At 36.2% G+C, this 24,507-nt stretch overlaps 2 protein-coding genes across 2 annotated transcripts; one reads left to right on the top strand and one right to left on the bottom strand.

Annotated features, from left to right (window-relative positions):
• Positions 1 to 1,194: 1,194 nt before the first annotated feature.
• On the bottom strand, positions 1,195 to 5,121 carry LOC131776732 (marginal zone B- and B1-cell-specific protein). Its single transcript, XM_059092960.2, has 4 exons — positions 4,778 to 5,121; positions 4,201 to 4,316; positions 2,588 to 2,692; positions 1,195 to 1,813 (listed from the first exon to the last, which is right to left on the bottom strand). The coding sequence occupies exons 1-4, from the start codon at positions 4,958 to 4,960 to the stop codon at positions 1,669 to 1,671; spliced, it is 549 nt and encodes a 182-aa protein (XP_058948943.2). The 5' UTR covers positions 4,961 to 5,121; the 3' UTR covers positions 1,195 to 1,668.
• A 73-nt stretch (positions 5,122 to 5,194) lies between these two features.
• On the top strand, positions 5,195 to 24,469 carry LOC131776737 (general vesicular transport factor p115-like). The gene is made up of 32 exons (XM_059092964.2): positions 5,195 to 5,325; positions 5,405 to 5,491; positions 6,124 to 6,188; positions 6,718 to 6,788; positions 7,558 to 7,673; positions 8,191 to 8,255; positions 9,026 to 9,063; positions 10,029 to 10,084; positions 10,742 to 10,789; positions 10,923 to 10,995; positions 11,853 to 11,937; positions 12,674 to 12,735; positions 13,484 to 13,542; positions 13,883 to 13,958; positions 14,627 to 14,691; positions 15,045 to 15,133; positions 15,263 to 15,347; positions 15,693 to 15,765; positions 16,122 to 16,167; positions 16,534 to 16,643; positions 17,071 to 17,120; positions 17,260 to 17,370; positions 17,877 to 17,995; positions 18,355 to 18,466; positions 19,052 to 19,121; positions 19,838 to 19,971; positions 20,482 to 20,541; positions 20,791 to 20,860; positions 20,958 to 21,109; positions 22,013 to 22,237; positions 22,438 to 22,665; positions 23,345 to 24,469. Exons 1-32 carry the CDS (start codon positions 5,248 to 5,250, stop codon positions 23,597 to 23,599), a joined length of 3,033 nt encoding a protein of 1,010 aa, XP_058948947.2. The 5' UTR covers positions 5,195 to 5,247; the 3' UTR covers positions 23,600 to 24,469.
• The last annotated feature ends 38 nt before the right edge of the window (positions 24,470 to 24,507 follow it).

Raw genomic sequence — 24,507 nt, 5'->3', positions numbered from 1 at the left:
CGAAGTTTTCGAGAATCGAGGATCCAGTTGCGAGGGACGGACAACTCACTTTAGAGTAGTACTGTATGTGACCTTTTATACTTTCTTCAGCTTATTAAGATTGCGAAGAAGGCAGCCAATGTAAAAACAACAACAACAACTACAAAAACGAAGTCCCCATCATCATTTAACCCTTTAACTCCCATGAGTGATCAAGCCAGAGTTTCTCCTTACAGTATCATTACAGTATTAACCAGACAAGTGACGAGAATGAAGAAAAATATCAATTTGGCAATATTTAGTTGATCTGATACTAAATTCTCCAACCTAACATTATAAGAATTGTATGGTTGACAGTAAGGAGAATGACAAATTTGATCTGGGAGTTAAAGGGTTAACTGTCTCTAGGACAGTTACATTGCACAGTGAATCTGCTTTCATTTTCCTCATTTTGTTTGTTAGTTTTGTTTTTCCCTGATCACAAGAAAAACCCTTGGACAACCTTGAGTGACTAAGACAGAATTTGTCCATTCAATATCATGCAGACACGTGATGAGTATGGTGAAAAATATCAACTTGGGGATTATCATTTGATCTGACACCAAATTCTCAGAACAAACTTTACGAGGTATGTATGACTGATATTTTAATCGTGAAAGGGTTCAGCAAAGTAGGCAACTTCTGAGAGAAGAATAACATTAATATATTCCATAAGAGCATTCCTTTTCAATAAAGGATCATTTGCTTTACTTATTAGTTAGTTTGTTTTGGTTTTTAGCTTTGATTGTTGGGGCATTTTGCTTTGTTTTTTTGCTTTTTTCTCTGTACTGTGTGGGCTCGTGTCATACAGTGAAGAAACCAGAGCTTGCTAATGATGGGACAAAGGCTTTTATCCTGCAGGTAAACCTTTACACCCAAACCGGCATTGGTATGCATATTCTCCATGCTGTTCTATATACATTTCCTAAGGTGCTGATAAGGAGAATTTGTTTAATAATCAAGAGCCTCTTTGTTCATTTCCTTTATTGCTGTGACCTGAATGTTTGATTCAGGGGTAATAATTTCAGGAGAAATTAATGCTAGTCACTTCAAGGTCAAAGAGTTAGTGGTTCAGTGCAGAGTCATGCATGGAAGCCAAATTTTTGTATAATGTTAAAGGCAAAATGCCAGCAAATATAGCGAGACGTGAACTTCAACAAGGTACCTTTATGTAACTAATTTCAAAGTACTTTTATTTTATAGGCAAGACTTATAAAAGTGCTTAAAATGCACAATTTACAAAAAGCACAAGCACGAGTAGTCTTACCAACTTCCCTATTGCACCATAAGGAAAAAGTACATTTTTAACAAGAGGTTAATGCAAGAACTTTCTAACCAAGAACTTCAAAAAATAATGTATTGATAAATCAAATAAGTTATCAGCAAAAAATACAAAGACCAATGTAAAAATGTCTCTTAACATTCCAATAACTGAAAATTGATGTAGACATGAACTGGTTATAAATAATTGATCAGTCCCTGACTAAGCTAAGATTGAAAGCCTTTGGCAAACACCTCTTAAAACAATTGCGACTCTTTTTAAAAGTTGCAATGTTAGTAACAAATCTCTCGAAATTTTAATTAAATCCAAATGAGCAGAATTGCTTCAAACTAAACTTTATCAATAGTAGTAAGGTTCTATGACTTATATCATAATTCTTGTTTTTCGTTTTTGACACAATCCTTTGTATATTCTTTGCACAAATAGTCAAAGAGGTCCTTTGTTTTCCTGTATTCTGCATAAATTTCATCTTCTCCAATGTCTCCAACCAAACCACCACACTTCTGGGCAAGTCTAGAAAATGAAATTAAAAACTTAATTGTATTTGACCTCAGAAATCATGCAGAGAGTATGTACTTTAAATAAACATATTCCTGTATATTGCATCAAAAAAAAAATAAAATAAAAGGAACAAGTGGTGTGGAGATCAAAAGAAAAAGAAACCAGGAGAGCAAGGGTAAAATTCATCATAAAATAATTGTGCCCTTCTATGGATTTTTTTTATTGTGAAGGTTATTAATGACACATAGCTGTAGTTTATGTTAAGAGTACTAAAACATCTCCAAAAAAGAGAGGCAAATAAAAAAATTTAAAAACCTCCAATTCCAGCACAATGCCATTTAACAGGACACTAGTACAGTATTTCTTTTAAAGTATTTCTATCAGAGAGGCAATTGTGCCCATAACTCTGAAATCTGTATTTCTCACTTTTTGCTTTATTCTTCCTCCTTCACAAACAGATAGCACCTTCTTGCTGATAAATTTCAGTTTTTCTATGACATGTTTGCTCAGTAAAACACTAACATTTTGAGAAGAAGTTAGATTTTTAAACCCTTTGGAAGCTTAGTGGTTACCCCTTTGCACACTTACAAGGGTGTCCACATTCTGCATTTAACTGTTCTCAATACATTTTCTATGGTATTGACTTGGAAAATTTGTTCACCTATTAACAGCTTGGCAATCATATCCTTCATTCTCATGACCATAATGCTTAATTTAGTAGTAATACTGTGAGGAGAATTTAGATGCCAATTACCCTTTAGTAAAGATGGTTAAAGGTAACCTCACCTGCCAGGCCATTTGCCTCCCCCTTGCATCATACCAGGAAAATCTTTTGCTTCCAAACCTGGGCCAGATAAACGATTTACACCCTTAACTGTCTTTATCCCATAGCTGAAAGTTAAAAGAGGAAAAACTAATTTGAACATGTTACATTGATTATTACTGAATGTATTATATTTGTTTTCTTTTTCTTTTGTACTCTGACCCAGTATTACTACCACATAGCCTATATGATATATACTCATTCAGATAACTGAATACACTTTTCACTCTTTTTATTGCAGCTGTAAGGTTTAATATTCTGTCACACTTGAGACCATTTCTCACCTCTGTCTACAAGCTACAAGCAGTGTTTACCTAATCTTGTATTTAAAACAAGAAATAAACTTGTAAACTGATACAATGTCATTATGAACTCAGTTTAAACTTGGATATGCTTTTTACCCTTTACACCCTAACATCAGTATATATTTTCTTCATACTGTTCTCAATGCATTTCCTGTGGTGCTGACAAAGAGAATTTGTTCAACAATCAAGAGATTATTTAGTTGGTGATCATTTCCTTTATTCTCATGACCTCAATGTTTGATTTAGGGTTGCTACTTAAAGGAGAAAATAGTTACTAATCACTCTTAGGGGTTAAAGGGTTAAGTAGATACAAACGTAAACTTAAAAGATTTAATTGCCTTAACAATCTCTCTGATCCTTGCAATTTTAAAGTCCATCCTTGGGGTGGGTGGATATGACTATTTCTTGAAGCAAGTTTGGGTGAGGTGCTGGAATGATGGTTAGAACTTTCTGACTTTAGATAAAGAGGCCTCCATTTGAACCCCTGCTGGATAATTTTTACCAAATCTTTGGCAAATAAATTTACTCTTACAATCCATCTCTCCACCTAATACAGTTGAACCTGTCTTACGCGGTCACACTCTGGGAATAGGGGACGAGTACTTAAACAGGTTTTTCACAGATAAGGGGTATAATGGAAAAAAAAAATGATTAAAAATACAATTTTGGACCATAAGAGACCACTTAATGTACAGAGACTTGCTCAAAAATACACCACTAACATTGATTTCGCGAGATACATATGGATAAATTTTACTTGAAGATTGTTATAAGTTTCACTTGAGCAATTCCACTTTAAAGTGACTGTTCAATACAGGTGAAGAACAAAAGAAACAGGCTGCTGGGACATAGTAAAGGCTGATCATGACTGCTTAAAAGAGGCAATTGGTTGATAGAGGAGGAAATTACAGTAATTTGAGGGACAAAATTCTGTACTATGAAAATCAAGTGGTTAATACAAGGGGACAGCTTCATACAGTGCCATTCAATACAAGTTTTATTGTAGTTAAGACCAGCTATGGCAGAGTGTGCAGGAGCCCTAACAAAATTCTGGAGGTTTACATACAATGGAAAAGCATCCCATTTCAGGGGGAGTAGCATCACCTTTTCTCAATTCATACCAAGGGGATAAGCTCTAACAGAAATTGGCCCCTTAGATCAGACCACTTTTTATGCAATATTAAATAACATATGCAGCTTCCCATCTTTAGTTACCTATTTTTAACAGGTGCACTTATGACCTAATTAGTTTCAATGATCAAATGACTTACTCATCCCAAGAATTGTCACAAACTGCCTCAAACACATCAAGATAATCTGACTCTGGAAGTGGTTTTCCTTTCAGTGATGGCTTCTTGTCCTCTGCTTTACGTAAAGCTTTGCTCATCTGTAATAAAATTGGAAAAAATGTCATAAACATTGGTATGTAATTCAGTCTTTGTTTCATCACACTAAATACACTACTTCATAAGATATCATATTTCTGTAGGCTATTTGGCTGTTTCATCATTACAAACTATTTAAACAGCAAAGAAAAGCGTTGCAGAGATTTAAAACCAAGGATAATTTTGAGAGAAAAATTATTAAGTGCTGTATGTTAAGTATTTTTAAGTTCATGAAGCTGTGCAGCAACCCTAACAGTAGAGTAAAACTTTTATTAGGTAACTATTCATCGCCTACAAATTACATTAGCGGGTATTATATCAGTTCAGCCGCCCTTAATGACAATAGCGTATCGCCACTTTACGCTGGCAAAGGCAACAAAAAAAATCTCGGCAAAGTGTTAAACTAATATTTCACAGTCGAGCAGGTATATTTCAAGAGGACAGCAAAGACTCCTTCAGTTACCTGGAATGCAATCGCAGTGCAAGCATCACACGTCATCTCAAACGACTTCGGTGTGTGCGGTGAGTGCTGTTCTTCTTCATTCATTTTTGGCGTCTCAAAGCGCATTGGTTCACCATCCTGGCCGTGCGCTTTCGCGCTCAGAAGAGCGAAGATGGCAAACACCGCAGCAACTTGTAAAGTCATCTCATTCACGAGTTATCTTTACCAAAGGGAGCAACGTGCTTTGTACAGAAGTGAACGGTTATCAAATGGGTCTAAATTTATCAAAGCATAAATAAATAAGTAGCTCGAAATGGAAAGTTAGCAAAGCGACAAATCGTGTTTTGCCACGAGAAAACAGCAGGCAGTTGTTCTTTAGCAGTATACCGCTGTGCATTTGAACGGCGCTGTTACAGTTTCTGCTCGGTTACCAAGCAACTTATGCCACGTCGCGCGCATGCGTACGAATAAATTTACGACAAGAAACAAAGATGGAGTACTTATCTCGCGGATTTAAGTCAGTTTTGGGCAATCAACAGGGTGGTTCTCAACCTTCTCCTCACGAAACGGTGCGCATTTGTTTAAATTTTGTAATCTACGATGTGTGACAGTTTCAGACATTTATTTTAACTATCAATTTTGATCCAGGTTGAAAGATTATGTGACCGCGTAGCCTCTTCTACGCTGCTGGAAGACAGACGGGATGCTGTTCGGGCGCTCAAGTCTCTCTCAAAGGTAAATTTTTAATGAAAATTAAAAGGCCTCACCAGAGTATTCTCGTAGAAAAGCTCGATCTTAACCGTAAAAATGCAAGGAGTTTACACGAATGTTCCACGTCATACCGTTCTGGGATGGGAAAGAGGAGTTTAAAACCGTCGAGGGCATTAGGAAAGGAAATTGTTGTCCAATAGAATTTCTTTCATTGACGGCCTAATCAACTTCTATAACAGAACTGACCAAAATTCTAGCTTGCGCAATGGATTAGACGTCGCCATCAGCTTAATATTTGTGATCTAAGTATCTCAGTTAAGTTATCCAACGATGGAGTTGTTTATCAATTAAGTTGTCAAACAACTAGTACATTGAATCTTCCTCTCACACAATTCCTATAAAATTATCAAAACTCCAAACTTGTTGGTTAGGAAGTCAACAGTTTCCCATATTACATTCAAACTGATTAGGGCTCACAAGTACAATTGTATTATTACAAACAAAGTTTTTCCACTGATTGATGAGCTGAATGCTCTTTTCAATCTGTCTCAAGAAGGCTGCTTTCAATATATGATAATGTTACAGTTAGGATAATCACATTCAGCTCTGAGATTGTGTCTGGTAGTAAGGATCAAGATCTCTCTTTTTTTTATAAGAAATTCCGCCTTGAAGTTGGAACACAATCAATGGATCTCTTGATAAATGTGTTACAAACAGACAGGTAGGCTGTGCAGGGCTTCAAGCTAAATTTTTCTCAAATTCCCCATTTAGAAACCTAAAATGATGAAAATAATGGTCACCAAAACATATAATTTAATCAGCCAAAAACTGAAATTAGATAAGGTTAAGACCTTTGCATATCAAGAAGAGATATTTTGCATCCTAAATGAACCGCAAATGACTTCATTTCTTGACAAGGTACATGTATTTGGTTACATGGCATAGTATTCTGATTAACAACTATGATGACAAAATGATTGCCTCTAGAATTTTCTTTAGTGACTGATCAATCTGTACCATTGAGTGCATCTACTCTTTTTCCTTGTTTGGTGTTGACAAGTTTACCCTTGGGGATATTTTGGCAAAAATAAACAGATACAAACATTAACATTTTAACGATAAATTTGAACTGTAATACATGTCCATGTGTTTTTTTTTATCCATTTTACTTTTGATCTCTCTGTTTTTTGTCTTCTCTTTCTTTTTTTTATAATTTCAATTTTGACTTCTGTTTGATCTTAAAATTTTAGGAATGACACAGAGATCACAGGTTTAGCCTTACAAACTTTCTGCAACCTGCTTTCCGCTGATCCAGCTCAAGGTGAGATTGTGTAGATTTTAACCCTCTGACTCCCAAGATCTGATTGTTAATTCTCCTCTCTAGCTGCTACACATTTCCTTGTCAGTTAGTTACAAGAATTTGGTTTTAGATCAAGTTAACAACTTCCACCTGATAAGTTTGAGCATTCTCATTACCTTTTTGCTGGGTAATGTATGGATATCATAAGGAGGAGTTACTTATTAATCACTTCGAGGAGTTTAAGGGTTGGATAAAGAATATTGTGGGTTAAAATTTGGATTTGGTTGTTATGTGTATTTTTTCTTTCTCTAAGAATCACAGCAAATTTAATTTGTCAGGAACAAGAGCAAATACCAATTAGACCAGTTTCTATTGAAAGGAAAATTCATTTTAAACTACTGTAATACTTTTTAGAGTGTGATCCCTTTCACTCATAGTATCTTGTTAATGATTCTCCTTACTATCTGCCATTTAATTCTCATGATGTTGGTGTGAAGAATTTGTTATTGGATCAATTCATAATCCCCATAATTTATATTTTACTCTCATCAATTTTCTTCATGTTGTATTGATATTGTAAAGAGAAATTCTGGTCACTCATGGGAGTTAAACGGTTAATACCAATTAGTAATTGTAACTCTAGATTTGTAAATAACATACATGTACCATTGCATTTAGTATTAGTAGTATTAGCAATGAAATCATCCGTTATCAATATTTTATAAATTGACAAATACTTAAACAATTTATTGTCAAAGAAAATTTAGCTCTGTCTTATTTTCTTTTCCAGATGAAGGTGGTCGAGATGCCAGTCAAACTGCTTCTGATGTTGAATTAGGGGTTCAGTTTACAGAAATTTTCATCAAGAAAAGTGATAATGTCACTTTGTTACTTGGGCTTTTAGAGGTACTGTATACTGTATACAGAAGAAAGTTAAGTAGTTGCTAGATTTGCAATCAGTGATTTTTGTGCCATTTTTTTTTCTCTCTAATCCTATACATGTCTTACTATATTTGATGATAAAAGATGCATGTATAAAACAAGTAGTGGGTTGTTTGAATTTATGAGCAATTTGCTACTGTGCTTAGAAAAAAAATGGCTTTTTGGTTTTCCTTGTCTTGTTGTTGTGTCGTCCTGTATTACATATCAGGTGGTATATAAATTGTGCTAGTGATTTGAACAGACAGAACAGGAACCAAATTTAATTCTGTTAATACTGATAACATAATAAAATTGTCATGCTGAAAATAAGTAAGATGTTTTCCAGCCATTTTGTTCAGTTCTTTCTTTTTTGTAAGTTGGTCAAACCAGGATATGTTATAATGTAATCTTTTGAGCACTCCCTTAACCTTATCTGATGAGATTACATTTTACAGGCATACACTTAGTAACATGAACTAACAAACTTTACATTAATTTTCAGGAGTATGAATTCCAAGTTAGATGGCCAACCGTTAAACTTCTTACTGTGTTACTGACAAACAAAAGGTAAAAAAACTAAAGACAACCTTATCTTAAATTTCACCTATATACTGTACAGCCTGTATTACTGACTCCATTTTGTACACATAGTACTGTACATGTATACACTGTACTGTGTTACTGACAAACAAAAGGTAAAAAACCAAAGACAACCTTATCTTGAATTTTCACTCATATACTGTACAGCCTGTGTTGCTGACTCCATTTTGTACACATAGTACTGTACATGTGTACACTGTACTGTGTTACTGACAAACAAAAGGTAAAAAACTAAAGACAACCTTATCTTGAATTTCACCCATATTAATACTGTACAGCCTGTATTACTGACTCCATTTTTGTACACATAGTACTGTACATGTACAGTATATTCATAATTTTGGTGCATTTTTACAGATTAGCAGCAGATTAATGAACAGTTATTACAATAATAATTTAAAAAATAAGTTGTACATATAGCTTACATTACAACTCAAAGATGCATGTAATTTGACGATGCAATGCAATTCATTCCTCTGAGGATTGAGGCTTGAGTCCAGGTTTGAGATGTTCAATCAAGTTTCAAGATGCTCTAAACTTATTTAAAGCATCTTAAAACTGCAAATGGAGATCCTGGAAAAGTTCTTTAGGAAACTCAATCCTTGATTTGTGATCCTGAATTCTCTAAATTTTCAAGGATCAAGAATCAAGTTTTGAGCTGAGATTGTCAACTTTTTTTGAGGGGTACTGTTAACAGATCATTAATTTATTTGGATTGATTTTGATTTAATTTTCAGTTATCAACTCCAGCAGTGCATTCTAGTAAGCCCCATGGGTAAGTTGAAGAACAACACTTGTATGTGCCATTTCACCCTTAACAACATAACCTTTTAGTTCTATCATTGAAGAATCGATTGGACAGTGTGACTGACCATCATCAGGCCTGCTGCAACCCATATACTGTATGAAGGGCTTGTTCAGGGCTCTCAACAGGTCTTCACTGCACAGTACCTGTGCCAGCCACAAGTCTATATGTTATGGGTGGTTGTATGGAAGACTCATGCACTGTACATTGCACATGAGTGATTGCAACTTGAAAATATTCCAGGACTCCATTGGTTTTACCTGTTGTTTTATTCTGGCCAGTCAGATGCAATTACATCATGCTCACTCTTATTTTCTTGTGCTTGATGTTGAGGCATTGAAGCTCACATTTTCTTGCACTTGCTCTGAGACTTTGATTTTGAGTTCTCACTGGCTTCTGTATGATAACTTTTTTCCTCAAATAAGAACACACAGTCAAATAAGCACCCTCCCTGACTTAGGCCTTAATGTCAAACAAGTGTCCCTCTCAAAAAGTGTCACCCCTTCCCCCCTCCTCTTTCACTATTTTATATACTAGTAGGGATACAAGGAAACATGTTCCTAATGCCACCCTATTAAAACTTTTTAAGCTTTTGCTACAGCTGAACCAGTACAGGAGGAAAGTCTCTTTTTTTGTTCAAGTTCTTTCTATCCCCATATGGTTGTATTCCCTTCATATATGTTATCAGTACTTTAACTTTTGTCCTATTTGTGTACCAACTTTACAAATGCTCTCTCAATCAAATCACCCTCTTTGCAATAAGCACCCCTCATTTTAGCCAAAACTTTAAATAAGTGCCCACCTCCTATTCAAGGAAATACACTAGCTGTAGAAGTAAATTGTTTGCAGTTGTTTTAAATACTTTTTCTCTTCTGAATTGTTGATCAAGTCTTCTATTGAGAGGAACTTTGTTTTTATTTCATTTTGTTCTGAAGGTGTATCCAGACTAATGGACTTACTGTCAGACAGTAGAGAAATCATCAGAAATGAGGTACAGCTGATGTTTATTCCCTTATAAGGAATAAGGTTTTTAAAGTTTTTATGAAGTTGATTGCAGCTTCAAGTAGGTAAGGCTGTTTCTAAGGTGTTGAATAAGACAATACATGTATGTAGTATAATTTGTACATGTGCATTGTATTAATTGGTCATTATGGTACTCTCAGCTGTGCTCAAGGAAAGAGACCAACTGGGTGTTTTAAATTTGTCTAATCAAATTCAATTGCGCGATAGTGCTTCATATTCTTATTGTGCACGCTCATGACATCAGCAAACATATCCCTCAAGAAAAAATTTTCCATCAGGTTGAAAATGTTATAAAACAATGGGTTCATACATCAGCTGTGCATTCATCGAGATATGAAGCACTTTGGAAGTTTAGAGAGTATTCAAGAAGCTAGAGTTGCTCTCGGCTATGCCTCGAGCAACTCTTATGCATCTTTCGTGCTCTCCAAACTTCCCACGTGCTTCATATCTTGATGAATGCACGCTGATGTGTGAACCAATTGTTAATTGGAAGATAAAAACTAAATTGTTATAGTTAAGCACTCAATAACTAGTTCAAGATGCACATGCATCAATGAATACAAAAACGTATGTTCATGTAGCTAGGAGATTTGTCATCCAACACATTGTATACTGCTTTTTTCAGGGTCTCTTGTTGCTAATACAGCTTACCAAGTCTAATGCTGCTATCCAGGTTGGAGCCAGATTTCGTCGCTTCTGTGAATTGTTTCAATCTTTGCATATGCACAATATATGTATAAAGTACAATCTACAATCTACAAACAATAATAATTTTTTTTTTCTTTCTTTTGTCCCCCTTCAAATAGAAAATTGTTGCCTTTGAGAATGCATTTGACAGACTCCTTGAAATAATTACAGAGGAAGGTTACAGTGATGGAGGTGAGTGGAGATGTAACTATGGCAGAAAATTTTTGTGCCATAGCATTGTATGGGAAGTGATTACTTCCAAGAATTTCCAACAACAATTCTATCTGTGGTAGCAGTTTCATGAACATAATTATACATATAAGTCAGTCACAAACAGAGTAATTTTAATGTGGAAAAAGTGTTGTTAATGGGTGAATGTTTTTCAGAAACAGCTCTGTTTTGTTTTGTTTTAACATTTACATGTATACGTATACAAACTAAGGTATATTTTATAACACAGAAGTGTTCAATTTGATTGCTGAAATGACACTGACTTATCAGTGTGAAAAGACCACAAGTACTTAAATTTTTCTGTACAGATTGTATGAGTGCAATGCTCTTTAATAATCCATTGACATTTTAAAACCATATGTGCATCTATGGGTGGTAAAACAGCTATGAAGACATAATGATTGCCCCCAGAATATTCTTCTGTGATTACTTAATCTGTACTATTGAGTACCTCTGAGCTGTTTTTTCACCATAATGTGATACAACGTACATGTAAATTTGAAATATTTCTTGTTCTCATGCATATTGCTGGACAATGACAATAGTTTTTCTCGTGCCATGATAACTTTTCTTTCAGCTTCTGATACTTTTAAAAAATTTAATTACAACAAATCACTATGGCTGTGTTGTTCTAAATTATACATGATCAGTAAGCTAAGGTTTTCGTTACATACCAGTAAGAATCCTGTTTGTCCCTGAAAAGCCCCAATGGGAAGAGATCAATAAAATATTGCTAATATTGCTTTGTAAGTTCTAGGGTAATTCCAAAAAAATTTCAGTTACTTGAAGTACTTCCTTTTTCATTTGCTCTCTTGCAGGAATTGTAGTAGAGGACTGTCTCCTACTGATGCAAAATCTATTAAAATTGAATGTTTCAAACCAAAACTTCTTCAGAGAAGGGAGGTATGAGATTAAGTTTTTTTTTGTTTGTTTGTTTGTTTTGAAATTGTTTGTTTTGAAATTGTTTGTTTTGAAATTGTTTGTTTTGAAATTGTTTGTTTTGAAATTGTTTGTTTTGAAATTGTTTGTTTTGAAATTGTTTGTTTTGAAATTGTTTGTTTTGAAATTGTTTGTTTTCTAATTGTTTGTTTTGAAATTGTTTGTTTTGAAATTGTTTGTTTTGAAATTGTCTGTTTTGTCCCTTTATTGTTACTCACTGTGATGTTGTTGCTGTTCTGGTGGTGGTTGATGTTGTTGATAGGTCTAATTTTTCTTTATGTTTTAGTCTTTTGACATTTTACACCCAAATATCAGTATTGATATTCTCCATATTCATCTTTATACTTTTCCTTTGGTACTGACAGGGAGAATCCATTTATTTAACAACCACAGTTTCTTAGGTTGAGAGTCACTTCTTTCATTCTCATGATCTTAATGTATGATTCAGCAGTTTTACTACCAGGAGAAATTAGATGCTGGTCGTGCTTAGGGTTTAAAAGGGTTCATTTGTCGCTGCAGTTTATTCTTTTTTTAGTGGATGAGTCTGTGCTTGTTTGAAGTGATGTGTTTTTTGTTACCCTTTGTGTGATTCTTTTTGTCTGTTTTCAAATCTTTCTTAGCAACAACTATATAGGAATACACCATTTATTGAATTTGGTTTAACTTTTCAATATTTTTCAATTGTTGTTGTTACCAACAGTTATGTTCAAAGACTTACTGCATTCTTTGAGTTGGATCAAGTGTCTTCACCAGCCACTCCTGGTCAGTCTTCTTCTTCTGTATTGGCCAATTTTTTTTTTTCTTTTGCACACAAAATCCCTGGCATTTTTCAATGACAGTTCTACTTGTAAGAGCCATCCAAATCTTTCACAAATAAAAAATGACCCTTAACCCCTAGAAGTTATGAACATGTAGCTTCTCCCTGTAATATCCATATATTATCCAGCAAACAGGTAATGAGAATACTCAAAATCATCAGGTAACACTAAATACTTGTAGCTTATTTTAGAGGAAATCTGTAGCAGTTAGAGGGAGAATTAACAATCACATCTTGGGAGTTTAAGGGTTAATAGAATTTAGTAACATGTAAAAGACAGCAGTGGTTTAAGAAGTTCTCAAGTCAAGCTTATTTATTTTATGAATAAAGGGGGTAAGTTTCTAAAGAAACTGTGGTGCTGCGTTGGTGGGAGAGTATAGCACATAATTTAGCATTAACAACTGAGTTGAAAACATAAATTGGCCACTGTAAAGAGTAAAAAAGCTGACATTTCGAAAGTTAGCCCTTAATCAGAGTGATAGACGAAGGGCTAACGCTTGAGACATCAGCTTTTTTACTCTTTGTGATGGCCAATTTTACATTTTCAACTCGGTTGTTAACACTAAATTACCTTATTTATTTCATGTTTGGAGAAAAAGCTCCTTGCATTGCTCTTTAATTTATGCAGCAGTTTCAGTGAACTGTTATGTAATTTCAAACTGGCTGTATTTATGATGCCTTATCTTCTTGCAGAAAATCAAGACAGCACATGGTCAACACAGAAAGTGTCAAATATCAAGCTTATGTTGCAGGTGAAACAAGGAAAGACTACATTATGTATAGAAAGTTGTTAGCAGAGCAGGAGGTGGTGTTTAAGTTACTCAGTTCAGTTGTATTTCTCAGTCAGCATCAAACAGAGTTTTGTCTGTTGTTTTAGCTTATCAGCCTTGTGGTCTAAGTTGACCAAATGAATTAGAACATGCTACTAAAATGGATATATCATGTTAGACATTTTTGCTGAGTATTTTGACATGTTTTGCTGTATGTTGACAAGCCCCACTAGGGAGAGTTGAAGTACAAACAACTAGTAATCAACTTAATTCTAATAATTTAATTATTGATATCAGGGCTTGTATTTTTTTCCTCTTTCAGCTTGTCAGAGTGTTAGTTTCTCCAGACAATCCTCAACAGGCCACAGCCACTTGTCAAAAAATAATGAACCAATGTGGTGAGTGCCATAGTATTGCCTGCTTGAAATGACCATCAATTGGTAAAATGTTAAAGCACAATGCAAATTTACTGTATAGTTACTGTAAGAGTGATGAACAAATACTCAGTTATAACCTCAGTTGTACTGTCAGTACCTATTGCATATTGGTCTGGATAACTGAGTCTTGTAACATGGATAAGAAACAGCTATGATGACAAAAGGATTGCCCCCAGAATATTCTTCTGTGATTACTTCAAATCCATACTGTCAGTCTCGTTGTCTGAGCTGTTTTATTGTGAGTTTTCCAATTATTTGAATGCTCCTGATAATACCAGGTCCATTCAAAGACTGGTCATCAACCGTGGCTAATTTGAATTTTATTTCACAATTATCTACTTAGAATGGTATAGCATGTCTTTACGTATTGACTTTCATATTGTTACTCTCCTCCACCCAGGTTAAAAATAGTCAGTAAAGAAGCCTGGTGGATTGTTCAGGGTTATCCTGTAATTAATAAAAGTTCTTTTCAAAGTGATGGGGAAGGGGATGAAAGTGACAGTGCACAGAAACTTGTGAAATCAGGATATGTTCCAGCAGCTGTGGGAGAAAATTTAAGCAGACTTAACGTTACTAAGCCTTACATAAGCTCACATTTGCCAATTATTAATTTCTTTTGTCTGCATTAGGATTGTTGAGGCTACTTTGTGGTATACTTATGTCAACTGGAATTCCTGCAGACATCCTCACTGAGGTAAAGTACTTGGTGATGTACACTTTATTATAAACATTTACAGTGGCATTCATAAGCCTATGTTATAAAGAATACCTCCAAGAAGTTAGAAATCTGTTGCACACTGTGGTAGGCAACAAATTTTAGTCATGAGTAATGATCAATGTAGCCTTTAATTTGCCACTGAAAGCTAAACAAGTGATCTGCAATAATTTTGGGGCTAGTGGAATATGCCTTTGGGCACTTTCTTTGTCTGGCTTAGATTTTATATCATATTTGCATTTGTGGTCAGATAAGACTGTCTTATGAAATGTTAAGTTGAGGCCGTTTATTAATGCGCTTTTTTTGTAATGTTCCTTTGTTGAATCAATCAGACTATCAACACTGTATCAGAAGTAATCAGAGGATTCCCAGCAAATCAAGAATATTTCTCTCAAGTTAATGCTCCTTCAAACCCTCCTAGGTAAGACACTGTCATTTTGGAAATGTACCTTGTCTTTTCTTTATCTCTCTTTTTTTTTTAGCACAATTCCACAACTTTCTCGTTAATATTACTATGTACGCATTGCATGCTTACGTTTTTTTTTTCCAGTCCTGCCATTGTTGTCCTTCTCATGTCCATGATAAATGACAAGCAGCCGTTCAACCTTCGCTGTGCTGTCTTGTACTGCTTTCAGGTAAGTTCCAATCTAAGTCTTGTGTTAAACATGCTTTACAAGATGTCCGTAGGAGTAACTACTAAAATGAAATTTTAAAAAAAAAAAAAAAGTTAATTGAAGGCTGTATGAATGAAGGCAAAAATGCTTATAGGTACTGCCACTGAACAGACGATGTATTAAGGAAAGAAAATGTTTTGTTACGTGGGCAAATATAATTTTATGGAATGTTCAAATTTCAAATCCCATTCTCCTTAAACCACTTGATAAGGCCACCTCCACTTGCTGGCTCAACTTGTTCCCTTATTTATTTATTTTATTTTATTATTTACTTTGATGACGTTGGTTTTTTTTGTTTCTGAACAGTGCTATCTTTACAAGAATGAACAGGGACAGAATGACATTGTGACAACATTGCTACCATCTTCAGCTGCAGCTGGTAAATATTACGAAATGTTTACCAGAATCATTCTTACTTTCCTCGTTGATCGCTTTTATGGTTTATTTGAATTGGAGTTAAGAATGGGGTGCGTTTCGATTGAGTGTTGCAATGTACTTGCAAATTTGACCACAAAGCAGAAACGAGAAGTGTTATCAATTATTCTCAAGAAAGTGCAGGAGACTTTGCTTTTGTGGCTGCTGGTTTTTCTCTTTGTCTCGGAAGATTGCCCCTCTGAAGATGTTAGGGTTTATTGCTAATGTGTTTGTCCGTTTATGGTTAATAGACATCTTTTTAATATCTTTCTTTATTTTGCCTTTAACTACACCTTATTTTGACTTTTGCTTCATTTCTAGCTAGTAACATTTCTGCAGGACAGCTGCTTTGTGCTGGTTTGTTCAGGTAGGTATTGCAAAAAGCTGAACGGAATGTGTGCTTCTACAACGCATACCACCGATAGTCCATGTCAACTTCGGTTATACCAGTTGGTTCCTGAAGCCCTTGAGCTTCAAAGTTGTATCATAAACTTGGAACGCTAGTCTGCACGTTGCCCGAATATCAGGCATATAGAAGTTACGCCCGTTAGCCTTTATTGTTATCCACAATCACGCTTCCAATCCAGCCCTAGCGTTGGATTGAACTGCGTGAATTTCGTGACTGCCCTTTTTTTTCCTATAATGAAGCGCTTTCTAGACTTAGCCAAATAATTTTAACCAAAGAATCTCGGACTGACTAATATCGTTTCTTACTTTCACTATTTCTGTTCAGTCCAGACCCTCTGTCCAACTGGTGCGCGGCAGTAGCTCTTTCTCACTGTCTAAAGGGTAACCCCACCCAAAAAGAACAGCTTCTCAGAGTACAGCTGGCAACCAGTGTGGGTGAGTATTTAATTCTCTTAACCGATTTCGGAGGGCTTCTTGCGTTTAAGTTGGGAGAACTTCGTTTTTGGTATGACTCAGATGATTCGTATGTTGAATGAGGAATTGATCCTTTCTCTTAAAGTGCAAGTGCAGAAAGTATAGACTGAGAGAAAAGCAGGCTTCGATGGGGTGTTAATCAGTGCTTTCCAGATATGGGTAATGCCCACTAAGCCACGTTTTCATAGCGAAACAGATGTTTAGTACGTTTGTTTGTCTGTTTGGTTGTTCCCTGCAAGTGACTTTGATCACAGATGAAATGTGAAATGTATTTTACTTGACTTGCGGATAACAAGTGGCGAATGGATCCTGACAAATGACTTTGAAAATCATTTGTAAAAATATCTTGGTAGTGTGTAAGCTCTAACAGATTCTTTGTCATTTTTAGGAAATCCTCCAGTTTCCTTGCTTCAGCAATGTACCAACATGCTCTCACAGGTAACCATGACTAATGTTCCTATAGCTGGATTTAAGGTATCATTAAGAAGACCCTGGTGGTAAGATAAGGCATTGCTACCCAGAGGTTATATATAGTTGTTAAAATTTTTTGTTTACGATTACTTGAATTTTTTCGCAGGGTGGAGAGATACAAACACGTGTTGGTTTGTTGTTGTTGCTGTGTTCGTGGTTATCCAATTGCTCCTTGGCCGTGTCTCATTTTCTTCATAATTCTGCTAACATTCCATACGTATCCTTTGGCTACTGAGCTGTGTCAATGAGAAAGTAGAAACTGGAATTGTTCAAAGTAGCTTCATATGTAATCCTCAACAGTAAACGTGTACTAAGGTGACAGGGCACGCGTGTCATGACACGGTGCGTTAAGCGTGTCACAAATTTGCAGATATGTGCATGTTGAATACGCAAAAGAAGACAGAAGCGGTGACTCGCGATAGTCGCTCCCCGCCTTTTGTATTATTTGTAACAGGCTGGAACTGAAAAGGTAAAGGAAGAAGGAAAGTTCAAATTTTGAGAACGTGAGGCATAGTCGGAAGTGCAGTCGTCGGCTTGCCTTTCTTTATTCGCGTCGTCGGCTTGCCTTTCTTTTTCGCGTCTACATTACGAATGAACGGAGTCCTCTTGACAATGGCGACCACAATTTATCTTGGGAAAAAATTAAACTTCTCAGTAAGCCTGTAAATTTCCTATCATTGTTATCTTCTCAAAGCTATTCCTAGTCTCCTTAACTGCTGTAAGCTGATGGCTCAAGTCGAGGCTCATGGCGAGGAAGCTGACAGACTGGTTGGAGCTCTCTGTGCTCTTCTTTTAGGGATTTGTTTGGATAACAACGACAATTCAGAGGCTACTTGTCAGAAGTAAGTCAGCTCTCGCTCTCAACCCTTTCACCCAAACATCAGTATACATCTTCTCCATACTGTTCTTTATACATTTCTTAAGGTGCGGACAAGGAGAATTTGTTTTACAATCAAGATCAAGAGTTTTTTTTAGCTGACGATCATTTTCTTTATTATTGGTACCTTTATGTGTGTTTTAGGGGTGATACTGTAAGGAGGGGCTCGGTGCTAGTCACTCTGAGGGGGTGAAAGGTTTTTTCTTGCTGCAGTGAAGTGTCTCTCACGAGTTATCGAAAGAGATTGGGAAAAAGGGCCGCACAACGAGACAGTTGTATAATATATTAGACACACAGTAATTGTAGACTATACCTTTTCTATAGGGACGATCTTCGAAATTTAATAATCAAGAGAATAGGGAGTGACAACCTTTTGGACAAAATTAGTTTTATATCCAAGTCTGAGTTTTTCACCGCTGCTGTCAAATCTCCTGAGGTAAGATGACTTGCTATGTTCAATGATATTTTTTTTAATTGCTTTCTTTTATTTTCTATTCCGCTATTTATTTTTGTTTTGTTTTTGTTATTGTTGTTCACCTGTGCTTCATCACGCGAGCATGTTCCAGGTGGCATCGGGAGAGCTGTGAGAGAAAAAATGACATGATTTCCTTACAAACATGCACAAGTTTACTTTTCAAACTTTGACCCTATTAATGGCGGAGGGGCGCCTAACTCGCAAGTAAATAACGTCACTATCACTCTCAATCCAGCTCTCATATTGCGACCCAATCGGCAGATTAAACGAAAAAATAAATAAATAAAATGCATAAATAAATTAGATGTAATAGTTTGCCCGGGGAATCTTAGCCAAACGTAGCTTTGAGATAGATAAGAGTCAGAGAACTAGAAAAACAACTACGAAAGTAAAATTACGAAAGCTTCGTTTCGGTAAGCCAATATTAAACAACTAGTACAAAAACTGTCCATCGAATCCTTTACAGATTTCATTATCTTGTTATCTTTGGAAATGTTGATTACTCTCTTGATTGAGGTAACGACCGAATGATTTTGTCTACCACAGATCAAAGTCGAGTCAGAGAAGCACGTGTTATTTGACCATGAATTTACTAAGCTGTTCAAGAAGCTGGAAGGTTAGTTGGTCCAGGTTATGAACTAATTCACTCTCCCACCCCTATCCTTATTTTTTTACTGTCGCTCACCCCCTTGGTACAAATAACTTAGCCTTCCGCTGCCATTAAAATCAAAGAAGGCGGCTATAATTTTCGCCAAGAAAATACTGAGCACTCACCCGCCAAAATTACCCCATCCCCGATCCTTTTATTCCGGACTATGATAATTGTATAATATACAACACCTACATGTAGAAATGTTTTTTATTTACTTTGAAATTTGGCCAGAAATTAGACAGATTTTTCTACCATATGTTTCCGCAAGTTTTTTGGACGTAACCGTGAACAAAGTCCTATAGCATTTCAGTTACTGTCATACGAGAGATGAGTGTGTTGTGCTTGTGCACGTTCAGGGTGCTCCCAATATACACTGCAGCACCTTTGTTTCGCCGGCTTTGGTAACCAATTTTTCTCAATTAACTCTGACTGGTATGAACTTAAAACTTTTATGATGTATTTTCAGCAAAGCCTCAAAGTTAAGTTTTTGGCAAAAATTAGTAAAAGCAGTCTCCTTGAAACTAACTTGAACATTCTCATCTAAAGTTAACTGCACTGGCTTTTTCACGAGAACTTGTGGCTAATTTGTCTTCCCTTCACTAATATTGATCATTTCTTATCTTACTTTTTTTTTGCTACGATGATGTTGATTTAAGCCTTTGCTCCTTTTTCCCTTGAAGCTGCTGTGACTAAAGCTATCGAAGAGGAACCTTCACACCAGCAACTAGCGAACCACGTGAACGGGAAACCCTCACAGGGAATGGAGAACCATGACTCGATCATATCATCGTACAAAGAACTTATTAGAGAACAGGTGAGTGTCACGTGACCCTCAATCAGTCCGGATAGTTCAACGTTCTCTGTGTGTTGGAGGGTCGGAGAGTTGGTGACTTAGTAATAGTCCATTTTCAAGTTACGTGCTTGGTTGCAAAGCCTTTGAACAGGAGTTAGGCTAAGGGTGACCTTGTTAAGATACAAGCGTTGCTGTTTTTCAAATGTAAATTACCTTGTCATCATGCTAACTAGATACTGATCTCTCTCACGACAAGGTCACCTTCAGCCTCACTCCAAATCAAAGGCTTGGCACCTAAGTTCACAACTGTAAAATGGCCTCTTAGCGCCTCGGTCGCCAAATAAAGATAGCCAGATTCCAGCTCCAGCTAGGGTCACTGTGATGTGCTCTTGAACACTGAACTCACTGAAATATTTTTTCTATATTACCTTTTTATAGTTGTAGTAGTTGTCCAGTGCGCGCCCTTCTTATGTATGCAAGTATATCCTAGTCCTATGTAGGTTGAAAAGCTTCTTTTTTTTTTATCTGCAGGATGAAGAAATCGGAAAACTGAAATCAAGATACGGTGACATGGAGTCGTCTTACAACCAGGTGAAATGCCACGACTTCTTCAATCCTTGGGTCGTTTTTTTTTTTCGGGCAACCCGCAAGGCTTGCAGGGATATGTTGCATCTTGAGTGACTCTTTAACTCACGGTCAGGCTATCAAGAGTTTGTGAGAGAAGCAAATTCTTTTGTTAGTACAAATGCCAGCCCATTGTTTGTACATTAGAGTAGGCTTAAGGGGGGAGAAATTACTTGATAAAGGTGCAAGTTGTCAACGCTGTCTTCTCTCTGACAGGCACAAGCACAGATTCAACAACAGTCTCAGGAGATCCAGGAGCTTCGTGAACAACTCCTTGTGGCTCAGAGTAAGAAGAAATCTCTTTTCACTTTTGCACTCTCTCGTTTCTTTTTCTTTTCCATTCGTGGAGATAATGTCCATATTTTCTGGTTTATATTGCGCAGCTTTTCAGCCCCAGTCTTCGGGCGTGACTGAATCATTCTTCACTGAAAATGTGGAATTAACAAATCTTAGAAATCAAGTCAGTGATCTTCAACTAAGTAGAGACTCGCTACAGGAGGATGTCAAAACGAAAGATCAAAAAATAGGAAAGTTGGTAAGTGCAACCTTAAGATCAAGCTGTCAATTCTGCTTGCTAGCTCTTTTCTGATAGTTTCTTTTAATGGTAAATACTTGTATCCTTGTGTGAAATACAACTTCTGTGTTCCTTTATCCGACGAAGACGTTTCCTCTAGGTTTTTCCTCTTCCTTTCATGCTGAACTTTGTTCGAAGCCTTTGCTTTCTCAATACTTACAACTGTCAAATCAGTTTTAAACTGTGCGTTATGATGGAATAAACAATCCGTCCGCGATGTTGAAACTTTTGATATATAGGTTCTGTGTTAATGGTCGTCTGTTCCGTAATTTATCACAGATGACGTCAAACTGTGTTAACCCTTTAACTCCCATGAGTGATCAAGAAAGAATTTCTCCTCGCAATATCAATACAATATCAACCAGATAAGTGATAAGAATAAAGGAAAATATCAATTTGGGGAAAATTAATTCATCCGATACTAAATTCTTAGAACTAACATTATAAGAATTGTATGGTTGACGGTAAGGAGAATTACAAATTTGATCTGGGAGTTAAAGGGTTAAGAACATAAGACTGGCACACTAGGCGCAGCTGAGTATGTCACTGATGTTCTTACCACATGTTAACCACGTGTGTGATCTAGTACTACAAAGACCCACAGCAACATGGAATATATTTGTTTTGTACAACAAAGAAGTGAAATTTGTGAATTATGACGTCATGTATGAGTCTTTCCTCTAATAGATCATGTGAAAGAACCAATCAAATACGTGTAGAATTAAGCTTATTAGATATTTATAACCGAGAGTTTATAGGCAACCACTAATCACAGAGTACGTAGTAATCAATTTATTGTATAATGAAATGTTGGTCTTTGCTGAGAATTTTGTAAGTTGCTGATATCACTTTATCTTATTTTAGGAGAAAGACCTCGAAGTCTGCCAGGCCTCGTTGGCCGTGGCTCATGCAGCCGCTGAGCTAGCTGCGGGCTCAGAAGCTGCAGAATTCCCATCAGTACCTCTGAGCCTTACAAGTCAGCAACTAGAAGAATTAGAGCAGCTGAAGCGAAAAGTGATATCACAGCAAGAGGAGTTAGACGTGCTTAGAAATTTGAACACAGAACTTGAAAACGAAATGGAAGTGATGGTAAGTAAAAAGACGGGAAAAACTGCACTGACTTACGAGTAATTTTTTAATCGAGAGTCGAATTCATGAACAACACAACTGACATCATTTAAGTGTTTTCTGTGACCAAAAGAAAAATTTGATGTGGTCAAAGGAAAACCCATTGAGATGCAATCTCTATTGAAAGTTGCATTGTTTTTCGTCATTTGAATTATATTTAGAGAGAAGAGGGGATCGATACGCCAACGAATAGCACAGATGAAGTGAAAGCTGAGCTGGAGAGGGCCAGAACGGAAAGCCATGACAAAATAAGACTGTTAGAGGAAAAATTAGCCACGACGGAGAATGAAATGAGCAGAATGAAAGAGGAAAAGGCAGATCTGGAAAAGGAACACGAAGATCTTTTGGTTATGCTAACTGAACAAGATAACAAAATTATGAAATATAAGGTAATTTTATATGTGATGTAGATTCATGCCCAGAACTAGAGAATCTTCAAATCTTAGAGTGGCTCGAAGTTATATATCCAAGAAAGGAAAGGCTCTTTACAAGAAATGTGGAAAAAGAGGAGTGAGGAATCTGTTACTCTCTCTTTCTGCCTGAATGATTTAGATATTATTTGAGTGAATGTAACTACATTTGACACCTTCGTTCTTAGATTTAAATGTCAGTTCTCCATACTGTTTGGCATTTATTTTAAACAACTCAGGTCTGAGAATTTGGTGATGAATCAAACGGTATTCCATTCTTGATATTTCGTCATTGCCTGTCTTTTAGTAGCGCAGTGGTATTGTAATGAAAAGTTGATCTTTGTTACTCTTGGGAGGAACAGGGTTAAAAGTATGGAAATCTTTAAAAAGGGCCTCGTAAAGTCAACTCTTACCGATGCTGTAACCCTTTCCAGACTGACATCAGTATGCATATTCTCCACACTGTTCTCTTTACATTTCCTAAGTTGCTGCAAGTAGAATTTGTTTGGCAATCAAGAGTTTCTTTAATCGGTGTTCATTTCCTTTGTAGTAGTGACCTTAATATGGGATTCAGGGGTGATATGGTAAGGAGAATTTAGATGCTGTCACTATAAGGTGTTAAAGGGTGAAAAACCTTTGTCGTTTCCCATTTACGCAGAAACTAGCGAAACAGGCTGGACAAGAGGTCAGCGAAGACGACGATGACGGTGATGACGATGACGACGAGGAAGAGGAGGACGACGATAACGCGGAGAATGATGACGATGTTGAGAAGAATGATGAAGATGATGAGAAGAATGATGACGATGAAAATGAAGACGGGTCTGATAACCACGACGAGAATGAAACAAAACAGGACACAAAACAGCCAAACACGGACGACACAGAATTGGACGATGAAGAACTTACGTGAAATACAAAAGAATCTAACTGCATCAGCTCTATTGATGTCAAACGAAAAACTAGGCATTCTAAACAGAAGTAGAATGATGCCCATTTTTAACGATAGTGTATATTAATTTTATTAAGAATTTTAAATTCATTGCATCAGTTCCGGCAACAATGAATGAGTTACTTCGTCTTTGGTTCCTCAGATTACACGTTCTTAAAAATTATCAAACTAAATAACAGAAAATTGAGAAACATTTCTAAACGTCATTTGCCTATATTGAAAAATATTCAGCCAAGAGGAAATGTAGGATTTTGTCTTCGTGTTTTCGTTTTACAAGGGAAACGAGACACTTTGGAAAAGAATCAAAGTTCTTTCCTCCAAAGAAAAAATAATAATAATTTATATACTGGTACTTGGATTTACTGTGTTGTTTGGTAGAAGCTAGCGTTGCAACGTTCAATTTTGTTTGTTACCCAGTTTTATAAAAACACGAAATTTGAACAAGATTGTTCGTCGAGCGTAAAAATTAAAGAAATACTTTCTGAAGGAGTTAAGTCATCAAAAATTGCCCCTTTCAGGTGGGAAACGTAGAATACATTTTCCTAAAACACATCACAGTAGCCAATTAGAACAAATGTGGGAGGAAAGAAAGAGGATGGCTATGTTTTGGGTATCACAAGCTTGAGGAACTAGGACTTTGACGTTTTTCTTGAAGAAGTTTAGTATGGGATTATTCAGGTAAATCTTCAAAAAAGATTTTGTCAGATGGCACTCAAAAAACGATTGTTGTTTCCAAATTTAATAAGTTCTAATATGAATTGTAATTAAAGGTTATTTGTGCACTTGTTGTGTGAACTTATGCGTAATCATACTGGTCAAATGAATAAAGGGGTAAGTTTCTAAAGAAACTGTGGTGCTGCGTCGGTAGG

Source organism: Pocillopora verrucosa, chromosome 5 (assembly GCF_036669915.1).
Source record: "Pocillopora verrucosa isolate sample1 chromosome 5, ASM3666991v2, whole genome shotgun sequence".
NCBI classification, from domain to species: domain Eukaryota; kingdom Metazoa; phylum Cnidaria; class Anthozoa; order Scleractinia; family Pocilloporidae; genus Pocillopora; species Pocillopora verrucosa.
The sequence above is the reverse complement of the archived record's forward strand: the minus strand, read 5'-3'. Positions and strand labels throughout refer to the sequence as shown.